Source organism: Mastigoproctus giganteus, chromosome 2 (assembly GCF_048544385.1).
Source record: "Mastigoproctus giganteus isolate SK-2022 chromosome 2, ASM4854438v1, whole genome shotgun sequence".
NCBI classification, from domain to species: Eukaryota; Metazoa; Arthropoda; class Arachnida; order Uropygi; family Thelyphonidae; genus Mastigoproctus; species Mastigoproctus giganteus.
The window spans coordinates 53,798,096-53,820,087 of NC_143576.1; the positions used below are offsets into that span (position 1 = coordinate 53,798,096).

The following is a 21,992-nucleotide window of genomic DNA, read 5'->3' on the forward strand; positions in this document are numbered from 1 at the left end:
CTTCATTTTTTTTTTTTTATGAGAACCCCAAACACGAGAGGTATTAAACCTATAGTACTTAGTACCGTGCTTGGGTTGGAGGTTGAGAAGACGAAAGAAGATATTTGTTGATATTGGACTTGAACTTCTGTAGATTGTAATTTTCAGGAAATACGTATGAAGGAAGGTTGTTCCAGAAAACGGCAGTTGAATGAATAAATGAGGAAGATGAAAAGTTGGTTCTGTGGGTTTGAAGTTGGACAGTAAATGGATGTTGGCTGGTGGCGGCACGTGTTCGGACTGTTTTGAAAGAGAGAGCGGGAATTATAGAAGCCAATTCAGAAGAACAGGGCCCATGGAAGTATCTGTAGAAGAGGCATGCAGCAGAAACAGTGCGTCTATGAGACAGCGAGTGGAGAGACTCTGTTAGAGATGAATCATTAATTAACCGAACTGCCCTCTTCTGAATGGAATCAAGAAGCCTGAGAGAGGTTTTGGGGGCACCACCCCAGATGTGGGAACAATATTCCATGGCAGGGCGGATTTGCGATTTATACAGAGTGAGCAGCTGTTTGGGAGAAAAGTAACGCCGAGAGCGAAAGAGAAAACCAAGTTTTTTAGATGCAGAGGAAGCAATATTTGTAATGTGCTTGTGCCAAGAGAGATTAGAAGTCAGGGTAATCCCCAAAAGAGATATATCATTTTGCCTAGAAATCGGAGTGTCACTAAAGATAAGCATAGGAGCAGAAGAATCCTTTTTGCGAGATATAAGACAAGATTGAGTTTTAGAAGGGTTGAAATCAACTAAGTTGTCTTTGCCCCACTGGAGAATTACCTGAAGATCGGCATTTAAGGAATTGGCAGCAGATTTTCGAGAACTTAAAGCTGATTGAGCTGGACAAGGTTTCTCAAAATGGAAAGTGGAATGCAATGTGCTATCATCGGAAAAACTATGGATAGGATTTCCAGTCAATGGAAGAAGGTCATTGATATACAAGAGGAAAAGAGTGGGGGAAAGAACTGAACCTTGGGGGATACCGGCATTAGTGGAGAAGTTAGAAGACAGAGAGCCATCTACCATCACCCTCAGTGAGCGATCAGAGAGAAAACTGGATAACCAATTACTAAAAACAGTTGGCAAACCATAAGATGGAAGCTTGTTTAGAAGACCTTTATGCCAAACACGATCAAAAGCCTTTGAGATGTCAAGAGCAACTACTTGTGTTTCACCGAACCTTTCCATTGAATTAGTCCATAAATGGGTAACATAAGCCAGAATATCACCAGTGGATCGACACTGACGGAATCCATACTGGCGATCGTTGATCAGACGGAAAGTTTCTAGGTAGTTTAAGAGTTGGCGGTTAATTGATTTCTCCATTACTTTAGAAAGAGTAGAAGTAATTGCAATGGGACGATAATTGGATGGGAGGGATTTGTCACCCTTTTTAGGAACTGGCTGGATATGAGCAAATTTCCAAGCAGAAGGAAAAACACCTTTGGAATAAGAAAGTGAAAAAAGGCGGCAAAGAATAGGAGTAAGTTCAGGAGCACAGGTTTTGAGAACAAGTGGAGAAATACCATCAGGACCTGGAGCTTTCTTAGCATCAAGATTCATCAAAATCCTTCTGATATCCTTTTGACGGAAGACCACAGGAGGCATTGAATGGAGCGTGTTAGGAATGGTGGGAGGTGTTTTACCAAGATCATTAATACATGAGCTCAAAGAAAAATGGGATGCTAGCAGGTCAGCTTTATCCTTGGCTGAAGTGACAACAGAACCATCTGGTTTGGACAGAGGTGGGAGCAGAGATGGGCAAAAGTTGCGGCCAATAGCTTTGGCAAGAGACCAGAATGCTCGGCTACCATTAGGGCAAGAATCAAGTTTTCTACTCTTAGCCTGTTCAAACTCTAGTTTGGACTGATTAATAACTGCTTTACAATTGTTGCGAGCTTTGGTGTAGGCAGAAAATGAAACTGAAGAATTAGAAACAAGCCAATTACGATATGCAACGTTCTTCTCTTGGACAGCCTTAGCACATTTATTGGAAAACCAAGGTTTAGATAAAGGACGAGATTTTAAAGTGGAGTGTGGGATAAAGGATTCCATTCCTGCAAGAATAATTTCACTGACACGATCTGAGCAAACGTTGACATCAGAAGTTTTGAAACAGTAATCAGACCAAGGAAAAGAAGAAAAGAAGTCTCGTAGGTCATCCCATTTTGCATTCTTGTAATGCCAAACAATATGAGGTTGGGAATAGCCATGAGATAAAGGTTCCATTGGAGAAGAGGCAATCACCAAGTTGTGATCTGAAGTGCCTAAAGGACCTCTCACTTCAACCTTGTACTTAGAAGGGTTGTTTGTGAGAAAAAGATCAAGCGTATTGTCTGTATGATTAGGATTGTCCGGTATTCTTGTAGGTAAATGAACAATCTGTGCTAGGTCATTAGTAATTGCAAAAGCCTCAGCATCTCGACCTGCTGGGTCGGTGTGACTAGAAAACGGAAGCCAGCTGGAGTTGTGAACGTTAAAATCACCAAGGAAAATTACCTCACTGTTAGGAAAGTTGGACTGGAGAAAGTCAAGTTGCAAAGAGAGGAAGTCAAAGAGCTCCAAGTGATTAGTGGAGTTGGGAGAACGGTAGAGACAACAGATGAATTTTACACAATGAGGTAGAGAGATTTTAAGCCAGAGAAGATCAAAGAGAGGAGATTCCAAATTGCCAAGTCTCTGACAGGGAATATCAGAACGGACATATGCACAAGTACCACCTTTGAGGCGAAAGGAATCATACAGCAAATAATTTGGACATCTGAGATGAGCAGTAGTTGAATCAACTGATAACTGAGATTCAGTCAGAAAAAGTACTTGGGGTTTGGAAGACTGCAAGTGGAAATGGACATCGTTGAGATTAGAATTGAGATCACGTATATTTGTGAAATGAATTAGGAAGTCCTTGGGAGGTTTAGATCTTTTCGCAGATAAGCTTGCTCTATTATTTTGACAATTCATGGTGTATTCAATAGTAAGAAAAAGTGGGTGGGACATGCTGTATGAAGTAATGAAATTTTTGGATATGGCGTACATGTGGTAAGAATATACCCAGATCCTTGACATAACGTGGCCTCGACACTGCTCCCCGCATACACACTACTCGGACTCCCTCCAGTCACTATCTGGCAGAGTAGAGGTAGCAAGATTATACACTAGCTGATCCGGAAGCTTCCCTAGAGAGTTACCAATAGGTTTGGTCCAGTGTACTATCTAGCGGCCGGCCTGCGAACACCGTTTTAGAGCTGTACCTCGAAATGTAAGGAATATTGGATCTCGCCACGACATTCATCATAACCTCAAAAATCATCAATCATACTGCATGATGGAAGAGATAGGGAAGGGTTGACCGGAACTTAGCTCTAGAGACTAAACATGGGTTCCACCACTTCAAGCCTCCAATAAGTAAAGTGGTGGTATTTCACCGGTTGATGAGAGTCATCTACCACCTAGTACTGCCTGGTAACATAGAGGGGCGGCGTTCCTCCATGTGGTGTGGGCGCCACACCTCGACCCCTGCTTACGTTGGTTCACACCTGGGTGGTCACCCACCATGTACTTGTGCATGGAGGTTATACCCAGGATTACTAACAGTCCCACCATTGTGAAGGTGCAAGCAGAGGATTTGGCTGTCATAGACCGTCCAGACGTCACCGAAATTGGGTCCACTTGACTTAAGTGTCACCCGAATATCAGTTCCATCAGCGTTTTAGACTCCCAGGTAGCAAGAACAGCTTGTCTGGCATATCTGAGAGAATGTCTGTGACAACCTCAAGGACTCAAGGTCTGGGACAGTTTTGAAATTCTATACATTGGGACCAACTGAAGATGTTACCAACAGCAAATTCTAAATGGGAAGCATTCAAAGAATTAATCATGGAAACTACTAGGATTTTCATTTCAACTAAGAAATACTGTTCAAGATTTAGGCCTAAATGGATGTCAGATGACCGAACGAAACATTTAGCAGAGAGGAAAAATGCATGGGATACATATAAATTAACTGGTGACACAGAAGCCTATGGTAGAAAGCTGGTCTGTAATCAAGTCATAAAGGAGATTAGGCAAGCAAAGGCAGATTACAAGAAAGCTTTGACAAAGGCTTTAAAGAAAAACAGCAAAGAGTTCTTTACTTATGTAAATTCTAGAAGGAAGGGGATGAATTAGATTGGTCTACTTGATATTGATGGGTTAACTGTTGATGATCCTGCTCAGATAGCTAACAAACTGAATGAGTATTTCGCATCAACCCATGAGGAGATATTCAGGAAGGGAAATGACAGAGGTGTATTAAACTCTGGCAGTGAGCTAAATAATTTTGTAATAACTGAGAGCAAAGTGGAGCAGAAATTATTGAAAATAAACATAAGGAAGACACAGATGGATGGGATCTCTCCAGTTATATTAAAGGAGGTAGCAAAGGAAGTAAGCAAACCCTTAGCCATAATTATGACATCTTTCTTGGACTCAGGGGAGGTACCCATGAACTGGAGAATTCACAAAGGAGGATCAAAGGTTGACACAAGTAATTACATACCTGTTAGGTTAACTTCTGTTCTGGGGAAATTAATGGAGGCACTGGTTAAAGAAGCACTGTAGGATCATCTAGACAAGGCTCCAGTTATAGCTCGGACACAGCATGGGTTGTTAAGGGGGAAGTCTTGTCTGACCAATTTGATTGGATACTATGATGTGGTTACAAAGGAACTGGATGCAAAGAATAATTTTGATATCATATACTTGGATCTTAGGAATCTAAGATCTTAGGACTGTTGCACATGGAAGGCTGCTGTACAAATTGGAGCAGTGTGGCATTAGGGGCAGGTTGCTGCTATGGATAAAGGGATGTTTGAGTGGAAGAAGACAGAGAGTGGTAACCAATGGACACTGGTCTTTGTGGACTACTGCTATTAGTGGATTCCATCAGAATTCAGTTTTGGATCCATTGTTATTTTTGGTATTTATTAATGATATTGATGTAGGTATATCAGTCTTAATGTCTAAGTTTGCGATACGAATGATGATACTGTCATTAGTATTAATAACACTAATGACAGTACACTACTGCAACAGGATCTAGAAAAGTTGAGCAGATGGGCTGAGAGGTGGCAACTAAAGTTTAACATTGACAAATCTAAAGTACTGCATATGGGTAGCAATAAACCCAGAGTAATATACTAACTGTGTGGTACTACACTCATTGTGGTAGAGAATAAAAAGGACCTGGGGTAATTGTGCAGTCTGATATGAAGTTTTCTGAGCAGTGCAGACAGGCAGCAAGAGTAGCTCATGGTGTCTTTTCAATGATATACAAGAATTTTCCTAGCAAGGATAAGGAGTGATTATCTCCTTGTATAAGGCAATGGTCAGGCCAAACTTTGAGTACTGTATACAGATCTGGTTTGTTTATTTTGTTTGTTTTTGTTATTTGGAGCATTAGCAACTAAGGCCATATTGCTCGGGGATATGCGGTGGTCATTCCCGACCTTTCCACATCCTCTGTATTTGGTGGTGACGGGCTCGAACCCCGGTCTAATCAAGAAGCGTGTGCTACGCACTGCTGCTCCTTCCCACCTGGCTACGGAGGCGCCTATACAGATCTGGAAGCCTCATTTTAGGAAGGATGTAGAGCTGCTGGAAGGAGTACAGAGAAGGGCTACAAGATTAGTGAATGGAACAAAGGTTTGCTCTTATGAAGAAAGGCTTAAATTTTGGAGATTTTGAGCAAGCTCAATGCTGATGGGATTCTTCCTCTTGCAGAGATTAATCGCCTGATGGGACATAAATTTAAATTGAGGAAAGACAGTTGTAGAATAGATGTGTGGAAGTTTGCTTTTAGCCAATGGGTAGTTGATTGGTGGAATGGACTTCCATCTGTCGTTGTAGAAGTTGACAGCTTAAATAAATTCAAGCCAGAACTAAACAAACATTTGTAGCGAATGGATGGGTGAAACAGGAAGGTGTTTTTTTTTTTTTTTTTGTTTTTTTGGCTGAACCGTATAAGCTTGCTTTCTTGCACCATATGCCTCTACTAATGCTAATGCTAATATATCTTCTTATATAGTTCAGACATAACAATGTCTGAACTATATAAAAAAAGTATTTTAGCATTACATCTAACTTGGTATAATTTATACTTTGTGGTATGTAACATATCATTCATGCAATAAATAGATATTATGCAATGTAGAATAGCACATCTGACAGCTAAGTGATGAACTAGAGATTAAGGGCAAATTCTAGTTGAGAGAGAGATGACTCACTGTCAACCAAAATTGTTTTAAAAATCACAGATTTAACAGTGAAGCCATAGTATTACTTTTTTCATGAAGGAGGCTGAGAAAATCTATGTTAGGATGGTGAGCAGCAGAAAAGGTAAAAAAAAAATAAGCCTCTTCCATAAATTCAAAGAGGTAACAGTTATGTATTGTTAAATAATATTTTCTCTGTGCATTATATAAAGCTAAATTTGATTTTACTATGTTCTTCAATAAGATGCCAAGGAAATATGTAGTGTTTAAGAAGTCATAATCCAAGATTTTTTTCTGTATTATACAAAGGTAATTAAAAATGTGATGTAATCAGACATTTGCATAAAAATAAGCACAAAAACAATGTGCATGTGTATATATGAAAACAGATATAGTGTTTCCAAGTGAAGATGATAGTGACATATAATTGCATCATTCACATAATTTATCAAGGACATAATCTTCCTCTGAGACCTCCATAGTCGAGTAGTCCAGAGAGGGAATGCAATAGCACATGCTCTTTGAGTAGATCGAGGTTCAAGCCCCTGAGTGCTAAATATGGTCAATCATCTGCCAACCTGCACTGGAGCAGCGTGGCAGATTATGGTCCATTTCCCTCAACATGAATCATTCCATCCATCATTGGATGAAAATGACTGCAGTTTAATCTTCCTCTTGTCTGTACTGCTCATGTAGGTGCAATGTTCGGAATTACGTTTTCAGATAATGAAATATCCAAGAAAAAATATACTGATGTGACAGAAAAAATACAGCAAGCATTGTTAGTGAAACTATAAAAAGAGGAAAAGGTAAGTTATTAATGGCTTTGAAAAATATGCAATTTTCCACTGTTAATGATGATAAAAATGATTCCAAGCTATACCAAATTGTGGTGACCTTTCCTCATAAAAAAAAAAAAAAGAAAAAATCAAATGAACTTGCTCTCAGTGCTAGTGTTGGAAGGTAACTCTAAAGGGTACAATATTAGGCATCTTCTTCTGACCAACCTGAAAACATATGGGATTCCTTTAGAAAATTTTCTGACATGTGCCCCTGTAATGTAGGCCTTAAAACTGGAGTGGCAGGAATACTAAAACAGGGAATTGAGAGTTGTGGTAACTGGTAGCCCATGCCATTTCATTAATTTGTAAGCTGAAATTTTATGAGCTCTATTAAGCTCATAAGGTCAATTTATATGCTGAAGAAAAGAACTGCTTGTATCCCTTTGAATGTGGTGGACATGTACATCTGGGAAGAAGTTCAAAAAGGAAAGATAGTTTGAAACAGTTTCAATTAATGCAAACCAATGAAGTGAAAATAATTTTAAAACATGTGCATTCACAATGGCATCCATTAAGCATTTATCCATCTATTGATAAATGCTTAACTAGACTGATGAACTCCTCAAGGAAAGGAAAGGAAAGGAACCTCTGAATCACAAACTTCTGCAGCAATAAATCCAAAACAAGCTAGAAATGAACACAAAATTCTGTTTGTGTTCATTTCTTCTGACTTGAATAAAGCATTTTGCTTGTTCTTTTTAAATTTTATGCCAACATTTGAAAACTTGAAAAATAGTTCTTCGAAAATAGTCTTACATGCCCACATTCATTTACTAAGGTTGTTACTCCTTGGTGTGTTGAAGAATGTAATGTGCAAAGCTGAGTCCAAAACCATTGACTTCTCTTTCGAAAGTTCATGATTTAGCAGACTAAATAGGAAAGGTAGTTTTGACTTGGTCATAGGCATCTCTACTGGCAAGGTCATGAATAATCTAAAACAAAAGAATATTCTGTTCTTGATCAGTGAAGAAGTGCTTTTGAGCTGCATGCTACTATATGGCGCACAAGTTCCCATTGAAAAATGATCTTACAAAGACTGAGGAAACACAAATTTCATCAATTGGCAGTGCATAATTTTCAAATTTGAAATATTTTGTGAACAAGTTTTGGGCATTTCACAAGACCAGTGAAGCAACAGATGTTTTGCAGTATCAGTTTTGTGAATTTCAATATATAAATCTACTATAAGAATTATGAAAGAAGAAGAAAGAACAAATGCATAGATAGTCCTTGGTTGGAGGACTAATATTTCCAGTCATGCTTGGCATTTTAACAATTCTTCAAAGCAATGCTGATAGTAGGATGGTATTCAACAATGTAAAAAAAAAAAAAAAAAAAACTCATTTCAGTTCTACTATTTCTGAAGAAACGTTGGAAACACTCTTTACAACCAAGTCTGGACAGCAATCATTGTTATAGTTTATAGTATATTAGCATTAGCAGAGGCATACGATGCAAGAAATCAAGCTGGATGGGATTGCTTTCACACATGATGATCAATTCAGCAGAGCAGGCCTGCCTTTTTTTCTTTCTAAAGGCATGTGAGCAAGCAAGGAATCCATTGTGCCGAGACCTTATTCATATTCAAATCATTGTGAATTATGCTCTCTACTGATCATTAGCTCTATCTCTACTGATCATTAGCTCTATCTACTATCTCAGTCTCAGAAATTATCTGTTTAATTGTTATCCAGTGATCAATAAGGATCAGCTGATCGATCTTCTCCATGAAGTGGAGAAAATCGATCAGCTACTACTAAGATGTGGATGGTGGCCATCCACATCTCAGTAGTATGAGATGTGGATGGCCACCTACTTCTTTCGTCATCATGGTCTCTCTCTCTCTCTCTCTCTCTCTCTCTCTCTCTGTCTTGTCTGTGCTTGAACTGTCTTCACCAATGTTTTACAATGTCATACAACAGACAGATACTGCCATATACTATAGACATCTCCTCATGGATAGTCCTTGGCTGTTTGCCTTGCAAAAACAGGAATTTGATAAAGGATCCATATTAAACTTTATTCGTAATAGCATTTAGTCCACATTCAGCTCTATAACAAAAGAAACATAACAGTTATAGCAATGACACTTCTACCATATATATACATATACAGTTAATAAAACATAATGTTTACAGAATAAAACAAAATAAGGTTGGGGCAAAAACCTTTTGATACCACCTCGTATATGTTGAGAATGAAGTTTAATTTCAAAGCCAAAGGTAAGATAAAAATCTGATTTAAAAAAAAAAAAAAAAAAAAAGCAAATTAAGCACTTTCTAAAAGTCACAATTTAACACTTTTGTACTATTGAGTACAAAAAGTACAAAAACAAGAAGAACTTCATTCAAAGGCATGAAAAAAATTATTTGTTTTTAAAACAAAGTTTCAAGGCTAGTTGGCCTATCATCAGTGGGCAGGTAGGTACCCCAGTGTTGCAATCATGTCAAACCAGTTGTGAAGTATAATTCCACAATATGAGAGATGGCATTTGGTGTAAATAGTAGTAATACTAATAAACTAAATGTTACAAGGCATAATAAGTTGTGGATTGGTAATATACAATAAAAATAGCAGTGAAATCACCATAACTTATCCGTAATAAAACTATGAAAGTAGTATGAATGGCATCGATTTAATTGTATCCTCGTATCTCGTATTGTGACTATTTCTTCACAATGAGTTACCGTGTATTGCACTACTTCGAATAAGTAATACTTCATCAATAGAGAAGACTATTGTTACTTATTCTCAGGGGATACTACCACCCAGAAGGCACCATTTCAAGGCTAGTTGGCCTATCATCAATGGGCAGCTAACACTAGGGTACCTACCTGCCGACCGATGATAGACCAACTAGCCTTCAAATGGTGCCGTCTGGGTGGTGGTATCCCCTGGGATTAACTATAAATAGTCTTCTCTATTGACAAAGCGTTACTTATTTGAAGTAGTGCAACACATGGTAACTCGTTGTGAGTCACAATATGAGATGGTGCCTCTGTAGCCAGGTGGGCAGGAGCAGCAGTGCGTAGCACATGCTTCTTGATTAGACTGGGGTTTGAGCCCGTGACCACCAAATACGGAGGATGCGGAAAGGTCAGGGAATGAACACCACATATCTCCGGAGCAATATGGCCTTAGTTGCTAATGCTCATAAAAACCAAATAACAACAATATGAAACACAATTAAATCGATGCCATTCATTCTACTTTCATAATTTTATTAAGGATAAATTATGGTGATTTCACTGCTATTTTTATTGTGTATTACCAATCCATAACTTAATACACCTTGTAGAATTTAGTTTATTAGTTTCGCTTTGTAAAGTATTTATTTGAATTTTAGAGAAAAGAGAGAGAGAGAAATGCAGTCATTTCTAAAGAAGGTAAGCTCCAGCAATGACTTAAAAACTGTCAGGATAACAGTATTCTGTGCCCTGACAGAAACCTGACATGACAAAACTCCCCGGGACTATCCTGCCTGTGTAGGAACCTGGGGCTCCACACCAAATAAGTAACTATGCAGGGGAGGGAAATGTACAGGCAGCCAGGGAAGCAGATTAGCTGAAAAATATCAGAAAGCTGGTAGCAAGGGGATGCAATATAGAATGAAAGAAGAATAATTGAATGAGAATGAAAGACAGAATGAATAGGCTGGGCACTGAGTGAACTAGGAATTATGGTAAAAGGGAATAAATGGCAGTTTTGGTGAAAGAAAGAGTGACGTAGCATGAGGGAAAGAGAGAGTGAATGGGAATGAGTGGAAGAGCAAATATAATTGGCCAAAAGGATACAAAGTTAAAAATAACTTACACTACTTTATATATACTAACAAACATTTACTAACCACATACACTATTACCTGGCCTGGCCTGGAAAAAAACTTGCAGCTAGGCCTGCACCACAACTGAAGAATAACAGTAAGTTAAGGTGCCCAGAGAGTGCAGTGCAGAAAGCAAGAGTCGAATAAATGAAATGAGAGCTAGAAGAATGAATGAAAGTGTAAATGTGTGAGAAAAAGAACACAAGCCATAAATGCTACAGTTAAGTACACACTAACCCTAGTTTTAATTAGTATTTCAATTTACATTACTCATCATCATTGCATCCCCCCCCCTGGTATGTGAGAAAAAGATGAATGAGTGTGAGTGAAAAAAAATATATATATAAAACTTGGGGGAAAGAAAAAAAAATTATAAAATAATAAAAAAAAAAAAGAATGCAAGTAGAGTGAGAATGCAGATTATGAATGAAGTAAATGTGTGTCTCTTCCACCCTCCCCTTTGTCTGGTGGGTTCCCACTACCAGCTAACATATCCCACCCCCAGAGCAGGATGGGCAGCTTGACCTTCTTACCAGATTCGACACTACATGGAGATACCAACCATCACCGACAAAGATATACTGTGGCTTTGCTGCTGACATGCCATTGGCGATCTGAAATGGGTACTCTAACCCCATCCCAAGGCAGGGGAGGGAGGGGACAGGTCTCTGTCTCCTCCCCTCCCTGCCTCCCCCCATACATCACCTGGTGGAGCTCATCTCCACTGACCTCTTTGAGGATGCCTACTCTATCGTCCCTATTCTTTTATCTGTTTTCTCCCCCAGTCTTCAGTATCCCTCTCTCACTAAACCAACCGAGTACACCCCTTAACAATGTCGCAAATTCTAATCAACGTCTAAATTCTACCAGTTTCTTGTAAATCTCTAAGACAACTAACACTATTATCTTTTATCTAGCATATATCCTCACATGTCTAAATTTCATAACTTTTTGCAAATTTCAAAATTATTTCTAAATATGAAATTTTGAAAATTTAGAAAAAATTTTAAATTTTTTCTAAATTTCAAAATTTGCCCGCCTTATTAGGCCTTTTAACACATCTCTCTAGCGATTTCCTAACAGCAATCCCATTAAGCATTAATGTCAAAACATGTAATATTTTTTTTTTTTTTTTTAGGTCCTAGCCACTGAAATCCCAGAAAACTAGGTGGCAGAACCTGCCAGAGCAACTTGTTGTGATACTGGACACACCCAGCTAGCCTCCACGTGGTGAGGTATGCTCAACGTCGGGCCCCGCTAGGGGTCTAGTGGCCAATAAACTGGACAAACAATGGGCACAACACTTCATACTGCACAGACATGGCCCACACACACTTTCAAGTCTCTGGCTTGACAGTGTACTGTCCTTGATACAACGAACACACGCGGAGATAGGAGAAATCCCAGGTGCCGTCTGACACGAACATACCTCCAGCAATGTCACTGTTGCTGGAAGTAAAAATGTAAAAATAAAATGCAGAGTAGTATTATTTTTTCCAAACTACATCCAGAATATAAAGTTAATATGTGAATGGTTACACTTTTTATATTAGTATTAGTATTGACAAATTATTCAAGTAAGCAAGTTACCTGAAAATAAAAAGACAATTTAAAAAACTTTCCACATCACTTGTCCACACCCTCTAATAATCTGTCTAATTCCTCCACAAATTTATTTGCCATACCCACTTCCACAACGCAGCACAACATGGAAGTTTGTTCCAACAATCACCTACCCTCCAGCTGAAAGCAAATTTCCACACATCTAACTATTACACAATCATCCTTCCTCATTTTTAAATAATGCTCCCTTATGTGTGTTGTTTAACAAGGATACCATCAATATTTAGGTTACTGAATCCATTCAAAGCATTAAACACATCTCCTAGCAGGTGCTTCATTTACAGACACTACAATTTTTAGAAGTGAAGTCTTTCTTGGTAAGAGTAACCTTTTGTTTCCCCTCACTTATTATTTTTCCCTACATCCATTCCAAGAACTCCACATCCTACCTAAAATGATATCTTACCATTGCATTATACAGCAGAGTATTACAGCTCTGATTCATACTATCTAATTATACAGCAGAATAATTATTGCCTTATCTCTGCTGGTAAAATTCTTGTATATCATTCACTAAAACTCATGAGCTATCATAGAAGCCTGTCTTCAACACTCAGAGAACTTCAAGTCTGACAAAACACTCCTCTAATTTGAAAACCATAAGCTTTTCTAAAATCTAAATATATAATGTCACAATTATTTTTTGCATCCAGTTCCTCTATTACTACAAAAGAGTATACAATCAAATTGGTCAAGCAAGATCGTGCATGCTGTGAGCACCATATAACTGCATTTTTGTCTAAATAGTACTAAATTATTTCTTTAACAAGTAACTCCATTATTTTCAATCGAATACAAGTCAAGCTTGCAGATCTGTAATTACTCACTTTACTCTTTTATCCCTCTTTTGTGAAATGGGGGAGACATTTGCACATCTGCAATCCACAGAGACCTCCCTTGAGTCCAAGGACGCTCCAACAATTAAAGCTGATGGTTTTCTTGCCTCTTTTGTTGCTTATTTTATTATAATTGAATAGATCCCATCAGCCCCAGGTACCTTATTTAATCTTACCTTCAATAATTTCTTTTCCACTTCTTCCAGTTTTCACAAATTCATTACCTCCCATTTATGACTTGGTGTAGGCAACACATTTACTTAACTCATCAGCAACCTGAATAGGACCATCAATAGTTAAGCAATTCACATCTAATAGACTAATGCAGTTCATCCCTTTCCTTTTAGTGTTAACATAAGCAAAGAATGGTTTGCCACTTTTCTTTATGTTCTTAGCCAAAGACTTCTCATAATCTGCATTAACTTACCTAACTCCATTAGTGACATTATTTCAGACTAGTTTGTACTTAGATTTCTTGTGTCCTCTGCTAATTTATAATTATCCCATTTTTCTTCTCTGCCACTAGTCTCATTAGTTCAGCTGACATCCATTTAAGTCTAAACCTTGAATAATTGTTGGTATAAAAAAGCTTAGTGATTTCTAAGATTACTTCCCTCAATGTTTCCCATTTAGAATTTGTAGTTGGTAAAATCATTGGTTGGTCCCACTTAAAGGAATTTAAAAGTTTTCTATAACCATTATAGTCACCTTTATGAAAGTAAAATCCCTTTCCTTTACCCTCAAAGTAGATATACATCAATATATTATGATCATTTCCAAATGCAAAATTTTGGCAATATTATACAGAAAACTGAATTTCTCCTTTTCTTTTATATATAAATAACTGAATGCTGGGAAGGTTTTACTTACTTTTCCCCTTTTCACCTGCAGGCTGATACTTTCTATAACATCACCTTTCAAACACTCAACCTTATAGAGCTCCTGTGCACTTTTTCCAACTATGTCATCTCCTGAAAGACCCAATAACTTTTCAGAAGCACGATTTGCAAACTGAAAAAGGATGTACATTCTGTCAGTTAGCACCATAGGTTTTACTAAATTTAAACAAACATAATCTTCACTCTCGAAAATCTAACCATTAATTAAAAATATTAATTATATATATAGAGCATCTCATAATATGAGATGCTCTATATACCAATATTTTACCAACTAGATAATTTGATAATTCTAGTTGGTACCCTTCACACCAACTAGAATTATCAAAATTATCTCTCTCCATAGTTCAAATTAAAAATACTGGTGAAATTTTACTAATCAATACTTGGACAATTGTTTTAAAATATTACTAATCAACTTTCTGTTTCTATTTAACTGCCAAAATTAGGATTTTCATTTTGAAAAATAGATAAAATTTTGATTACTTTTTGTTGGTATTGGCTTATCTGTAAAGGTAGCAAAAAAATAATATTTACATTTTTTAATTTTCACTTACATTCTAGTTGTGAAACATGGTACTGTTTTTGTAACTGTCAAAGTCCAAGAAACATAAGGCATCTCTTCACTTTCAGAGGCCATGCACATGACATTCCATCTCACATTCATTCTGCTTCCACATAGTCACTAATCCATTTACATTTATTCAACAAATAATTGATAGCAAGAAATAAAACAGTGTTTCTAAAACATACTTCATTGCTTAACATTAATTAACTCTGCTACACTAATTCAATTATACTATATTTCAACATATATCAACAGGATCATCATGGAGAAAGCTCAATAGCTTATCATTTGTTGATTTTCAGGAAAGGTAACATTATCCTATGGAATTATCAGCTACTGACTATTACTGGATATAATGCACCACAGGAGGTGTGTACACACACACACACAGCTAAATTTCCTCTCTCTGCCAATCCAAGTGCAGAAAAATTATTTAGCTTTTTGCTGAATAAATTTAAGCTCTTAAAGAAAAGGGTCACTGCCCCCAAAGGAATTAAATATGGGGACTTATCATCAAGTGCTCACCTGTCCAACTCAATAGCAGAACTTATTCTCATGCATGCATCTGCACAGGGGCGCCTCCGTAGCCAGGTGGGAAGGAGCAGCAGTGAGTAAAACACGCTTCTTGATTAGACCGGGGTTCGAGCCCGTCACCACCAAATACGGAGGATGCGGAAAGGTCAGGGAATGACCACTGCATATTCCGGAGCAATATGGCCTTAGTTGCTAATGCACCTAAAAACCAAATAACAACAACAACAACAGCATCTGCACAGCAGGATCATCATGGAGCAGAAGGCTCTGGTCCCATAGGAGGTTGTTAATCTTAGTGACTCCACTGTCAGGGAAATATGTTATGCAATAAGAATAGGTAGAATAACATCAGGGTATGACTACCAAGAACAGAAGTTAGTAATATCATAGAACAAAAAATGTGTTCTACAATATCAGTTACTACAATATCTTTTAAAAACACAAAAGATGACATTGTACATGTCAGTTAAGCATTGGCAATCTGATATGAGGTGATATTAAGAAAGTGCCACAAGATTCAACCATGTTAGGGCTGAATTTGAAGGTGTCTGAAATTTTGCAAAGGTATGATAGGAGGGAATTCATGATGAGAGCCTTTTCAATCAACTCAGCCCAGGAGACACTGCACAAGGTTCATGGTTCGTGGGGTAGAAGTAGAGTGGGCCAGTAGATCAGAATGACTTATGAGGAATTTTTACTTTCCAGGTTAAAATTCATGGGTTGGCAGTTCACTCAGTATAAGAACATTTCTATATTTGCTATATGACTCTTTTATATGCTAACATTTCAGAGACTAAAGAGAAAGCGACTCAACAGAACCTTGATTATCCAAGCTTCTACTGACTGAAGGTTCTAATAACCAAACCAAAATCAAAAATAAATATATAACAATAATAATAGTAATAATAAAGAATTTCAAAAGAATGAACGACTGATCCAGAAGTGAAAGATTTTGCATCAATCCAATGTGGCAAGTCTCAGGGTATTGCCAATTATGTTGTTGTTGTTGTTTGTTGGATTTATCGGTACAGGGGCTACTAAGGAAATACTGCACCTATTATCAAAATGACTCTTCCAGGTTCGTGTTAGATCCAGAGTGTCCCAATTATTTTGTCAAGAAGAAGGAGTTCCCCAAGGCTCTGTCCTCAGTGTTACGCTGTTTGCAGTGAAAGTGAATCCCATTATAAAACAGCTTCCTCCTTCATGCCCTGTATGTAGATGATTTTAGTATTTTTTGTCACTCCTGTAGCATGAGAGTTATTGAACGACAATTGCAACAAGCAGTCAACCATCTTAGTTCCTGGGCATTAGCCAATGGGTTTAGATTTTCTGCTCAAAAGACCATTTGTGTGCATTTCTTCTGCAAACGGAATCTACATCCTGACCTGGAACTCAGACTTGGACAGAATCCAATTCCTGTGGTAGCAAAAACAAAATTTTTGAGACTCATCTTTGATCAAAAGCTGACATTCCTACACCATATCCATCAGCTCCGAGAAAAATGCACGAGAAATTTGAACATGCTCAGCGCTATCTCCTCCAACTTTTGGGGAGCAGATAGAAGCACATTATTGTGTCTATACCAAGCACTCATCCGCTCTAAACTTGACTATGGTTCCCAAGCCTATTCTTCTGCTAGAAATTCTGTACTCCAATAGCTTGACCCAATCCACCATAGAGTCATCCAGATTGTCACAGGGTCATTTTGTACTTCGCCTGTCCAAAGTCGACACTGAAGCCAACTGAATACCGACATTGAAGCCAATGAACCACCATTGATGCTTCAATGCCAGCAATTGTTGTTACAATATGCCATAAAAATAAAATCCCTGCCTGACCATCCTATGTGGACATCTGTTTATATGCCATGGTGGGAAATCTATATAATACACATAAAACTGTCAGTCGGCCCTTTGGTATCAGGATTCAAGAGCTGGTTCATGATATTAACTTCATGTTGGATAATATATCCAAGTCAGCCAAACAAGTCCTTCCTCCTTGGAATATATGATCTCCATCTTGTGACTTTAATTTTAGGAGTTGGCTGAAGCCTAACACATTGCCATGTATGTATTGGCAACTCTTTGCAGGTCTAAAAATATATATAAATTCATACACCGACCATTGAATAAAATTTTAAATTTAATATGACTACAATCTTTACACAAAAATATTTACAATAAACTATTGCGGAATGCTAAAAACTGTAATAAAAGATCATTTACAATAAAATTTGCTAAAATATAAAACATAAAAGCGCTAAAAACCTGAAGCTTTCGGGAGCGTCAGCTCCCTTCTTCATTGTAAATGATCTTTTATTACAGTTTTTAGCATTCCGCAATAGTTTATTGTAAATATTTTTGTGTAAAGATTGTAGTCATATTAAATTTTATTCAATGGTCGGTGTATGAATTTATATATATTTTTAGACATGAGTTTTCCCGACCTCAGAGGCCTCTTTCAGGAAACTCTTTGCAGCACACCTTGCCAAATACCCTGACTTCTTGCTGGTATATAGTGATGGCTCGAAGTCTGAAGAGTTTGCGGGATCTGCTTGTGTTTTTCCAAGCAAAAAAATCTGCAATCATATTCCATATAATGTAGCATATACACTGCAGAGCTACATGCAATATAACTGGCCTTGGATCATATAAAATCCTACCAGTACCAATGGTGCATGTTATATACTGACTCCCTAAGTGTAATTCAGGCTTTATCCAATGTGAGAAGCACTCACCCAGTATTATGTTGGGTGTAACAAATATTACACTACCTCTCAGAGTTAAACTTTGATATTCGCTTTTGCTGGATTCCTAGCCATATTGGTATCAGAGGCAACGACTTGGCTGATGCAGCAGCCAAATCAGCAGTGCCACAAAGTTGCATCCGCTTGTCAGACTCCTATACAGACTGCAGGCAACTAATCCACAAAAAATTATATGCACGTTGGCAAGAATCTTGGAATGGATGCCCTACCAACAAACTAAATGAAATCAAGCCTGTAATGATGCATTGGCATTCTAGTCGGCACAGGGTTCGCCGGGAGGAAGTAGTCCTTGCTCGGCTACGCATAGGACATTGTCACCTGATGCATTCCTATTTGCTGAGGGCAGATGATTGTCCTGTGTGTAGACATTGTAAAGCAATTTTAACTATTTGTCATATGTTAGTAGAATGTACGTCTTTTAGTAATGTGCGCCATTTGTGTTTTATACATCTGTCTGAGCCTTATATATTCAGGCAGGTTTTATCGGACGATGACAATGTGTCAGATGTATTCAGGTTTTACAACTGATTAATCTATATAGTTTTATTTAGACTACTTTAATATTTAATATGGTATAACTGTTTCTATGTCATACATTTGTTTATAAAATATATTTATCAGATATATTATTTTATATTTTTGCATATTTTTATATCTTTATATTTTGTACCTTTAGACTGGCGCACAATAGCCTTAGATGCCGATGCACCATAAAACTCCTAACAACCAACCAACCAACCAACCACCTATTACAGTCTTATTTGGTATATGATTGATATATTAAACAAAAGGATTCAGATCAGATGATATTTGTTTATCATTCTCAGGAAGGTAAAAACATCATCAATAATACCTTATCGGTCTCCGAGGATCTGCTGTATGGTAAGTTTATTAGCGGAATATAGATGTGAAGAGAAAGCTGTTTGTCGTCCTCTCAAGTATACTGAGCATTCAATGATAAAGTGGTTTACTGTGAGTTGAGTTTGACAGTTGCTGCATAGTGGAGGCTCATCCTGGGTGAGTAGATAACTATGAGTTGGGTGGGTATGTCTCATCCACAATCTGGCAAGTACTACTTCTTCCTTTCTATTGCCTCTTAGGCTTTATAGCCACTGCTTATGACCATTCTTAATCTAGAAGAGCCTATTGCTTTTTTGCTCCTGCCAAATGGATAGCCATTTTTTTCTAACACTGCTATGTATGTGTTTGAAATCTGTGCAAAGTATCTGGATGTTTGATGTTATGTGACTGTCGTTCTTGTCTGTTGTTGTTGTTGTTGTTGTTATTATTGTTATTATTTGGTTTTTAGGAGCATTAGCAACTAAGGCCATATTGCTCCGGGGATATGTGGTGGTCATTCCCTGATCTTTCCGCATCCTACGTATTTGGTGGTCATGGGCTCGAACCCCGGTCTAATCAAGAAGCATATGCTACGCACTGCTGCTCCTGCCAACCTGGCTACGGAGGTGGCCCGGCGTTCTTGGCAGCAAAATCCACTTGTTCATTTCCTACAATTCAAGAATGCCCAAGTATCCAACAGAAAATTATTTTTTGCCTTTAACCCCTCCATGGATTATCCCGAGATATCTTGTTTTTAGTTTTAAAAGTTATTTGGAACTACACGAAATATTTCGGGATACAATAATAATTTGGATACCTCCAAATTTACGATTGAAACATGTTTTCTTGGGCATTTATCTGGCTAATTTTGCATTTTTGTTTTTTTTGGAATACCGGTATTCCAAAAAAAAACATTTTTAACAATAAATTTTGATGACAATTAGGTGCAATAAAGTAAGGAAAAAACAAGTAATTACTTGAATTCACATTTTAAATCAAACTTTTATTACAATAATAAATATTCTAGCAAAAATTATTAAACATACAGTTATTCTAAAAACAAAAAAATAAGCATCCCCACTACCTGTCCGAATAAAGTGAGCTCTTAAGAAAGTCAATAGTGTTATTGTTTAAACTGGATTCTGTGCTGTTTGGTGCTTTGTACTGAGATAGTTGTAGAAGAGTTGCATTTTATTCCCTCATCTTCAAAAAATCTTATTTCCTTTTTGACTTTTTATGGCACTATATCCGTATTAATGAAAGAAAGAGACTGACAGTTAAGCTTGGTGAGGAAAACCAAAACTAAGTTGTGTGGGGTAGAGGTTATTTATTTATTTTTATTTCCCTGTACCTTAGTATTTCCGTCAGTGACCACTGTTATGGTTTTTGTACAGCAGCTCCCCTCAAGCACTAAGTGGCAGAAATGCTGCTTAGTGCTCCCTGATGTGCTTCCTGATAATGCTACCTGACTGCATTAAAAAATGAATATTTCCAGGAGCTGAAGGATATTTCCCCCAACACACACATACACAAGTATATATATTATATATCGTAATATATATTATATATGAGCTGTCAGTTTCTCAAGAGCAATGACACAAATATAAAACAAGTCATTTATCATACAAATCTACTTACAATATGTAACTGGTGTTCGTTTACATCTAATCTATTCATTTTTCTCATTTATTCTGATAATACATGCTATCATATCCATAAAATTTCTCTCAATAAACAATCTCAACTCTCTCTACAACTTCAAATGGCGCCTCTGTAGCCAGGTGGGAAGGAGCAGCAGTGCGTAGCACACTCTTCTTGATTAGACCAGGGTTCGAGCCTGTCACCACCAAATACGGAGGATGCGGAAAGGTCAGGGAATGACCACCGCATCTCCCGGAGCAATATGGCCTTAGTTGCTAATACTCCTAAAAAAAAACCAAATAACAATAACAATAACAACTTCAAACACTAAACTAAATAAAAAAACCACTTATTCATATTTCTCTTAATCACCAATATCAATTCTCTTCACAACAGCAATCCATAAGTCGCTAATTTAATGCTAACAATTTCCATATAATCTCTCTTAATTTAGAATTATCAATTTTCTTTACAATTTCAACCAATAAACCAACTCAATTCTGAGCATTTCCTTATTTCTCATGTTTCTTCAACTTCAACCTTACTCTAAACTTACTCTAAAATAATTTCCCACTTTATCTAAGTACCATTTCCAAAACAACACAGTTCAGAGGACTTACCTTCCTTCTCTTCCACAGTGGGATTCCTTTGTGGGGGTTCCTTCCACAGAGTATGGTGATGACCTCTCTCTCTTCTTAGTTGAATCTGCATCTCTGCTGTATAGCTCTACCAGTACTGTCTTATTTTGAGCACAGTTCTCTGTTAATATGGAAGAAAATTACAGCAGCAGTAGTAGAAACCAGGGCACTATCTGACTGGCTTGTTATTCAAGATTAACTTCTAGCACGGGAACATGCCAGGAAGAACACTATACTATATAGTTGGACACTCCCAGAACTACCACTTCTCATTTATTTATTTATTGAATTGATTGCAAGTTACAATTGCACCTTGTACTACTCTTTTATATGCAAGCTTATGCGCAAACCCCAGAGGTTTACACGCAGAATATTTTTCCCTCACAGCGAAACGCTTTCATCTTTTACCTCAAGATCACCTGTTCACAATACCTTTGAACTGCTCCATACCGACACCCTTTCCCAAAATGCACTAAGTTCAGAAGCTTTTAACTATTGTTCAGAAGCTTTTAATTTTAACCCTTCCACATCTGCCATACCTAATTGCACTACCAGGCCTACTGCCACTAATGGAAATATTTCTGATGATGTTTTCGTTATTCCTTAAGTGCTTTACTTCCACACACACACTATACTCTGGAACACACTATGTTCCGGGTAAAATAATGGAGTCATTGGTTAAAGATGCATTGCAGG

General features: G+C 37.5%; 1 protein-coding gene across 2 annotated transcripts in view; it reads right to left on the reverse strand.

Moving 5' to 3' along the window:
* LOC150089304 (high affinity cAMP-specific and IBMX-insensitive 3',5'-cyclic phosphodiesterase 8B-like) overlaps nucleotides 1-21,992 on the reverse strand; it is a 764,745-nt gene that overhangs the window by 331,327 nt on the left and 411,426 nt on the right. For both annotated transcript variants that reach the window (XM_090388973.1, XM_090388965.1), the window contains exon 7: nucleotides 14,280-14,420. In XM_090388973.1, the coding sequence (XP_090245099.1) occupies nucleotides 14,280-14,420 (141 nt within the window). The remainder of the gene's footprint in view (nucleotides 1-14,279; nucleotides 14,421-21,992) is intronic.